An 8,602-nucleotide genomic window follows, 5' to 3' on the forward strand; every position below is an offset into this window, starting at 1 on the left:
GGGGTGGATCTTGTTGCTGAGTTTGAGATGAAGTGAGAGGAGATCTTTGTTGATTCGATCTAGGAGGAATCTTTTTGTGTGAAGTTCATTTCTGATTAGGGCCAATTCTGTTCTTTTCAGGATGCGTTTGGTGGCTGCAGAGTTGGAGTGGAATTTCAATTGGAAGCCTGTGGGGATCAAATTTTGATCTCGGCAGTTGTGGTGAATATTAGAATAGGTTTAACATTTTCTTTACAAATACAATATAACAAAATTTTGATATAATTATATTCTAAACAAATTAGCCTACAATTATGGCAAATATAATAAAATATACATTACAACTTAATGTTTAATAAGAGAGAGGTTGAAATTTATGTACTCGCCCCCTCCCTCTCTCTGAACATGTAGACTGAATAATACAGAATATAATTATATTTAGCAGCAAGACTTAACTAAATTATAATTCAGATTAGTTAAAGAATAATTAATCCATCAACAATTGATTCAGGTAGTCATCCAAGGATTATAAAGCAGTTTATTTTACTAGTTTGTTAATTAACATATCTGAGTAACAGATAATTCTGCTTGAATGGGTTGCAGAATACCTATGCCAAAGTTAGCATGCAATAGATTGGATAAATGGAAACTTCATAAACCATGAAATATGAATGACTGTACCAACATGTCAACATGGCCAATATAACTATTCACCCTGTAGATCTTACACAAGACTTGGGTTTATTTCCTATGTTTTCTGTAGCAATTCATCATACTGGTTCTGCCTATATATAATAGCAAAAATAACACTCTCAAGACTCTTATTTCTGTCTGGACTCATTCCTCTTTTTTACTCATGTTTTAACTTTACAGACCATACTATTGCTTTTAAATCTCCTGCTCTAGTATTCCATCCACTCAACTATACACTACAAATACTTTGTTTTTCTCTGTAAACCATATCTTAATCTTGACCACATTATCTCCATAATAGCTCCAGCTTTTCTCGTTTGTCTTTAACACAGCCAGCCTTTTTAATTCCTTACATCATTCCTCTACTGGCTATATAACTAACATCCTACCCAGGTAAAATTGTCTTATCTTGTCTTATTAACTATGATCAGGAACTGCATTCAAAATGTAAGAGAAACCTGGACACTGCAAAGCTTAAACACACTACTTACTTCTCCCACTACCTCAATGATGTCTCCAACTTTCAACTCCAGTTCATCTTCATTTTGAGGCATATAACTGAAAGCCACCTGACATCGTCGCCGTCTATTTCGTTCACCTACAATTGAATAAGATCCCAATATTTTTGTTATTAATTTTAAAGTGAATATTTAAACAGATATAGATGACAGGAAGATTGGATCTTTCTTACCCCTTTGAGCACACATTTAAGTTCAGCTTAGCATGCTATTTCTCAATGTCATAATAACAATCAGGTAACTTGCAATGACTACGTCAAACTGATAAATGGAATTGGTCCCTAGTGTAAAACTTTCTGATATGTAATTTCCTAGAAATCAATCTGTATTCAAAGTGATGTAGTTTTTTATAGTGTCTTGTATAGTGTCTTGTACAGCTTTCTTTTCAGATGCCTTCCAGTCTAGCCTATAACCCTGCAATTATATTGAAATTTCCACCCAAGTACTAACCCAACCTAGTCTTGCTGAACCTCTAAGCCCGGACAAGGGTTAGCCCAAATGTATATTACTGGTAGCTGTGTGGTCTTAGGCTACATGTCTGAGTTAAAGTAGCAATGTCTTGGTATGAACACATGGACATTCAGCAAGACCAATAACTAAGATAAGAAACTACCTGCTATGATGGGACTTGGCTGGTATCAGCTGAAACAATTTATAAGGATGGGATGGGTACTAAATCACTCACATACTCCTTTGGCCTCAATGACACAATGGGTTATAGCTACCCATTTTATAGCAATTTCAGAAAAACTAAGATCATCAAAATACAGTGCTATATTTACACTATATTTACAGTGCTATATTTACACTAGCAAGATTACAGCAAAGAATTCTGCCCCAAACAGATTTTAAACATTTACCAAAGAATGAGAACTACGGTAGGACATTTGATTTCTCCCACTGGTTTTGTTGGAGGATTTTTCTCTCCCTGAATTATTTTCATTACTTCTAGTTTTATAAGAACCACCACCATTTTCCTTAAATTGGTGCCTTTCAGATGTATTGAACATCACCGTAGAGATCAGCATGACAATTGGTGGTCTGCCTTTTCTATCAGGAACTATTCTTCTTCTACTACCTTACATGAGCCAACTAGCCTTTTCCTGGAAAACGGGATAAAAATGTTTCAGGCAAAATACTATCATAGAAGCACAGTATCCAGGAGTAGGTGTCTGTGAGGAACAGAAGTGTAGGGTAAAATAGATTAAAGTTCAATGGAGAGGTAAAAGAAAAACAGTATTAATACCACTTTACAATGCCTTGGTAAGGCCACACTTGGAATACTGCATCCAGTTTTGGTCACCACGATGTAAAAAAGATGTTGAGACTCTAGAAAGAGTACAGAGAAGAGCAACAAAGATGATTAGGGGACTGGAGGCTAAAACATATAAGGAACGGTTTCTGGAATTGGGAATGTCTAGCTTAATGAAGAGAAGGACGAAGGGGGACATGATAGCAGTGTTCCAATATCTCAGGGGCTGCCACAAAGAAGAGGGAGTCAAGCTATTTTCCAAGGCACCTGAAGGCAGGACAAGAAACAATGGATGGAAACTAACCAAAGAGAGAAGCAACCTAGAACTAAGGAGAAACTTCCTGACAGTTAGAACAATTAACCAGTGGAACAACCTCCCTCCAGAAGCGATGAATGCTCCAACACTGGAAGTTTTTAAGAAGAGACTGGACAGCCATTTATCTGAAATGGTATAGGGTTTCTTGCCTGAGCAGGGGGTTGGACTAGATGACCTCCAAGGTCCCTCCCAACTTTATTATTATTATTATTATTATTATTATTATTATTATTATTATTATTATTATTATTATTATTATTATTATTATTATTATTATTATTATAGAAGAAAATAATGAGTGTCATCAAAACACATAGATATCCCCCCCAACATAACTAATTGACGGAATTAATCAATTTTCCAACCTGGTGTCCCTTTCTTGTTTTGGGAGTGCTTGTTGGGAATGCCTTGTGCTAGCATTCCACATTTAGGAAACACTGAACCGAAAAAAATGAGCTTCAAAACTGTTTTTAAACTACTAGTAGTTAACTAACACCATTTTATGAATAATGTCCAGAACTGAGTAATATGTAATAATATGTTGTCTGTTTTTAATCATCATTATTATTGTTACATATTTTGTTATAGTATAAAATGAAGAAGTATTGTTAATTTTAACTATACTAAGAATATTAGCCAATCCATTTATAGCACTTCTAAACATTGCTTCCTGCAGCTGCTGAGTGCTAGGTCCTACATAGCTCGTAAAGTTAATGCACTTCTAGTAATTTAAAGTGTGATGGTTTGGGAGTTCAATTCCCACTAAAGCAGGGGTGTCAAACTCGCAATGTCACGTGACGTGTTGCGACGTATCGTGACTTTTTTTGCCATTGCCGGCAATGGGGTCGACGCGGTTTCGCTATGATACATCCGGCCCATGGGCCGGCAGTTTGTCACCCCTGCACTAGAGGGTCTGAACCCCACAGACTAATATTTGGCTACTTGTGTCAGAGGAATCCCAATAAAAATGAAACAAGTCATAATACAACTGAAAATAATATACATAATTTTATTTATTTATTGTATAAACACATTTTCTCTCCTCACTCATCCACACACTACAGGAGGGATGTATATAAGTCATGCAAAACTTATAAATGTAGACAGGTTATAATGTAATGTATCTTTTCTGAGAGCTTAAGAGAATGTTTATACCAGGGGTAGGCAACCCAAAACACTCAAAGAGCCACTTGGACTCGTTTCCCACAGAAAAAAAAAAACACTGGGAGCCGCAAAACCCTTTTGATATCTAAAATGAAGATAACACTGCATATATCCTGTTTTACCTTTTATGTATGTATGTATGTATGTATGTATGTATGTATGTATGTATGTATGTATGTGTTTGTGTGTGTATATATAAAATAAAGGTAAAAAAGGATATATGCATTGTTACCTTCATTTTAGATGTCAAAAGGGTCTCTCTGTCTCTCTTTCCTCTATTTCTCTTTCCTCTCTCTTTCCTCTCTTTTTTCTTTCCTCTTTTTCTCTTTCCTCTCCCCCTCTCACTTTCTCTTTCTCTCTCTCTTTCCTTTCTCTCTTTCCTCTTTCTCTTTCCTCTCTCTTTCCTATTTCTCTCTTTCTCTCTTTCCTCTCTGTCTCTTTCCTCTCTCTTTCTCTCCTCTTTCCTCTCTCTTTCCTCAATCTTTTTTCTCTTTCCCTCTTTTTCTCTTTCCTCTCCCCCTTTCTCTCTCTCCTCTCCCTCTTCCTCTCCCTTTCTTTCTTTCTCTTGCCTCTCCCCCTCTTTCCCTCTTTCCTCTCTTTTTCTCTTTCCTCTCCCCCTCTCTTTCTCTTTCCTCTCCCTCTTTCTCTCCCTTTCTTTCTCTTTCCTCTCTCCTCTTTCTCTCTCTCTTTCCTCTTTCTCTCTTTCCTCTCTCTCTCTCTCTTTCTCTTTCCTCTTTCTCAATTTCCTCTTTCTTTTCTCTCTTTCCTCTAACTTTCTCTCCCTCTCCTCTCTCTTTCTCTGTCTGTCTTTCCTCTTTCTCTTTCCTCTTTCTCGGGTGGGGAGGGGGAGCAGGACGGGAGGCAGCGGTGGCAGTGGTGGCAGACATTGCTGCATCGTCATGGTTCCCCACCGCCACCCCCGGCCCGGCCGCCACCCCCACCGTGTCCTCAGCCGAACGGGCGGGGAGGGGGAGAAGGACGGGAGGCAGCGTTGGCGGCGGCACGGCAACTTCGTCGGGGTTCCCCGCTGCCGCCCCGGCCCGGCCGCCGCCCTCGCCGGTACTCCACGCTGCCCTGCCTTGCCCTCTGCCCATCAATGGAGCCGCAGTGGAGGCAGCGCCCACCCGAGCTGCCTGGGGGGCACCAGGAGGAAGGAGAGGAGGAGGGCGAGGAAGCCGCCGCCCCAGCCGGGACTCCGCGCTGCCTGGCCTTGCCTTCCGCCATCTGATGGAGCCGTCGTGGGGGCTGGGGCTGCGTGGCCCCTGCCAGCCCAGCTGCTCCCCCCGGCACCCTTCTTGCCCCGGCGCCCGCCTGAGCCGCCTTGGTGGCAGCAGGAGGAAAAAGGGGAGGAGGAAGAGAAGGGCAAGGAAGCCGCCGCCAGCGCCAGGCCCCAGGAGGCGGCTCTCCTCTCCTACCTTGCCCATCCGATTAAGCTGCGGTGGGGGCTGGTGCTGCGCGGCCTGCCAGCCCCTCCGCCAGCTCAGCTGCTCCCCCCCAGGCACCCCTCTTCCTCCCGGCGCCCGCCCGAGCCGCCTTGGAGGCAGCAGGAGGAAGGAGAGGAGAAGGGCGAGAAAACTGCTGCTGCCATCCCAGCCGCGACTCCGCGCTGCTTGGCCTCGCCCTTCGCCCATTCAATGAAGCCGCGGTGGAGGCTGGGGCCGCGCGGCCCGCTAGCCCCTCCGGCAGACCAGCTGCTCCCCCCAGGCACCCCTCTTGCCCCGGCGCCCGCCCAAGCCGCTTTGGGGGCAGCAGGAGGAAGGAGAGAAGGGCGAGAAAACTGCTGCTGCCGTCCCAGCCATGACTCCGCGCTGCCCGACCTCGCCCTCCGCCCATTCGATGGAGCCGCGGTGGGGGCTGGGGCCACGCGGCCCGCTAGCCCCTCCGCCAGCCCGGCTGCTCCCCCCAGGCAACCCTCTTGCCCCGGCGCCCGCCCGAGCCGCCTTGGGGGCAACAGGAGGAAGAAGGGGAGGAGGAAGAGGATGGCAAGGAAGCTGCCGCCAGCGCTGGGCCCCAGGAGGCAGCTCTCCTCTCCTACCTTTGCTGAATCTCCTTCTTCCTTCCCGGCAGCCTGGACTCCGGCGCGCCTTCCTGGCCAGCGGGTCCAATGGTCGGGCTGGCTGGGGATCGCAGGGGCTGGTCTCCCTTGGGCCGCAGCTTGCGGGAGGGCTGTCCCGTTCAACGGAGCCTCCAGCGGGCCACTCCCATCAGGGATCCCGGGGCTTCCCCGGGCGGCTTCAAGGCCACGAGGGCCTGGCCACGCTTCTCCCAGGGGGTGGGGCACCCGGGCACAGGGCCAATCAGGAGCCCTGCAGGAGGTAAGTCCGCCTGAGAGAGAGAGAGAAGGGAAGCGAAAGTGCCTCTCTGTCTCTCTCTCTGCAAATGGCAGAGGAGGCTCCGGAGCCGCAGGTGATGGCTCAAAGAGCCGCATGCGGCTCCGGAGCCGCGGGTTGCCGACCATGGTTTATACCATTCTGGTAGCTTGCTTTAAAATCTAAAATAGCTAAATTAGAATAAATTATTTTTCATTCAGCTAAAGTGCTAATTTAAAATGACTATGAGTTGCGTTAAATGTTCATGCCTCTATCACACAAAACAAATCTTTTTTTTCCCTCATGAACTTAATTCCACACTGCTTTCTTTTTGTTTTGTGAACCTCCTTAAGACAATTCTCTGTAGGGGTTAGCATACACCATAGTGATGGAAATAGGTCACAAGACTAAAAAAAAGTTGCAGTGTAAATAAAGCTGTATTATCAGACTTAAGGAAACAATCTGTCTAATCCATTAAATAAAGACAGCAGAAGGAAAAAAATACTTTGCAGTCACCATAAATATTACATGTTTTAGCAAAGCAAATAAATGTGATTTTCTTTTTTATTAGCTTCCTTTTTTAATGTGATTTGGAACACTGCAACATTTAAAAACATCTTACATAAAAGCAGGACTGCAGTGGAATTAAAAATTAAATGCCTAGTAAAAGTTCACGGATATAAAAACACTATCAAGAATGTCTAGGACTTAAAATTGCTGCTGTTGTAACAGGGCAGTAAGAATCCAGAGACCCAACCCCCAAATTTCATATGTGGCCTTCCATTTACTTCCACAAATCCAATTCAAAAAGCAGTGCCAATTCTTTTAGAACACTAAAAGAATCTTGTAAAACTACTACTGCAAAACTGCATCAATAGTTTTGGTACTCAGGGTTTATATTCTGGAACTTGCACATCAATTATTATATTTTATTTGGACCCTAATGTCCTAATATTTCTAACTTTTTCTTTAATTAGGGACTCTAGTGCCTTAATATTCCTCTATCTCTACCTTTCTTGTGTCAAAACATATATAATCCCTTAAGAGGATCCCATCCAAGGATGACTTTATTCAAAGATTCCCAATTTGTTTGTTAGTCCTACGTGATTTTTTTCATTTCACTAAATACAGAATTTTCAGAACAAAATAAGAAAGCTGACAGCTGTTCAAACCATAATAGCCGGAAGTATATTTTTTTAAAAATATATAGGATAAGTGCATGGGAAAGAACACAGCTGTTTCAGCTTGTAGTTTATAACCAAAGCGATTACAGAGGCACATTATAGGCTTTTTAAAAACTGAATGCCACTAAGATTTTTAAAAAATATTTCTAATTCTTCTACAATTTTTAGGTAAAGGTGTTTAATGTAACACTATATAAATAATTTAGTAGGTTTAATACAATGTCTACATGTTTGTTTCTTATAACATCTACTTCTTTATGGTCTTAATGTTGGATTACATGTGCAGGCTTTGTATAATTAATATTAAAAAGAGTCAGAATTCTATGATTTGGAAAGAATGCACTCAAAAAAACAAATTGTCTAAAGTCAACACTGCTAATGCTGAATTTATTACAACTAGTTCTAGCAAAACAATGTGTGTATCAAATACAGCATAAGCCAGTAAAAGGTGGACCAAACTGGTATTCTAGTTCCTGGGCCCGCAGAAGACAGTGCTGGACCTCAGAAAACAAATCTAAGTTTAAACCAATAATAATTTTTAAAAAGTTCTTATGGGAGAAATACCAATCATTGAACACCAATTAGTTCTGTTTTTAGAATTAACAGGTACAAAGGATAATTCCATATTAAACTGCTGCAATGCATCCCAGGTACATGTATTGTAAATGCAACTGGCCTTTTGCAGCAACATGATTTCCGATTTTTGAAAACAAAACTCACACAAAGAGAACTTAATCTAAGGCTTCAGGTCCACATAATCCCTAGAGAAGCTTTGTGTGTGGCCTATAATAATTTGCAAATTATAATTTTTAATGTGCCAGAAAGGAAAACTTTCATGACTGGTGATTACCGTATTTTTCGCACCATAAGACGCACTGGACCATAAGACGCACATAGTTTTTAGACAAGGAAAACAAGAAAAAAAATATTCTAAAGCAAATGGTGTAGTAAAATATTTAATATTTCAACCATGTTAAGTGAACAGCAGTCAACGTGACATTAAGAATCATTATGACTGTCATTAACAAATGGAGAGACTTTAAGTTTCGAGTACTCTTCTAATTTTCTGTGAACCCCAAGAACTCCTCATCGCTAGAGTCAGAATTTAGGAAGCTCAGTTGCTCACAATCACTGACATCACTTTCTTCGGTATCTTCATATAAAATATCATCTTCAGTTCCATCTAA

At 42.0% G+C, this 8,602-nt stretch overlaps 1 protein-coding gene across 1 annotated transcript in view; it reads right to left on the bottom strand.

Annotated features, from left to right (window-relative positions):
* Nucleotides 1-8,602, bottom strand: part of SH3KBP1 (SH3 domain containing kinase binding protein 1) — a 196,218-nt gene that overhangs the window by 122,385 nt on the left and 65,231 nt on the right. The window contains exon 4 of the mRNA XM_015825255.1: nt 1,164-1,270. Within this exon, the coding sequence (XP_015680741.1) occupies nt 1,164-1,270 (107 nt within the window). The remainder of the gene's footprint in view (nt 1-1,163; nt 1,271-8,602) is intronic.

This window comes from Protobothrops mucrosquamatus, unplaced genomic scaffold, assembly GCF_001527695.2.
Source record: "Protobothrops mucrosquamatus isolate PMUCROS unplaced genomic scaffold, P.Mucros_1.0 scaffold_198, whole genome shotgun sequence".
NCBI classification, from domain to species: domain Eukaryota; kingdom Metazoa; phylum Chordata; class Lepidosauria; order Squamata; family Viperidae; genus Protobothrops; species Protobothrops mucrosquamatus.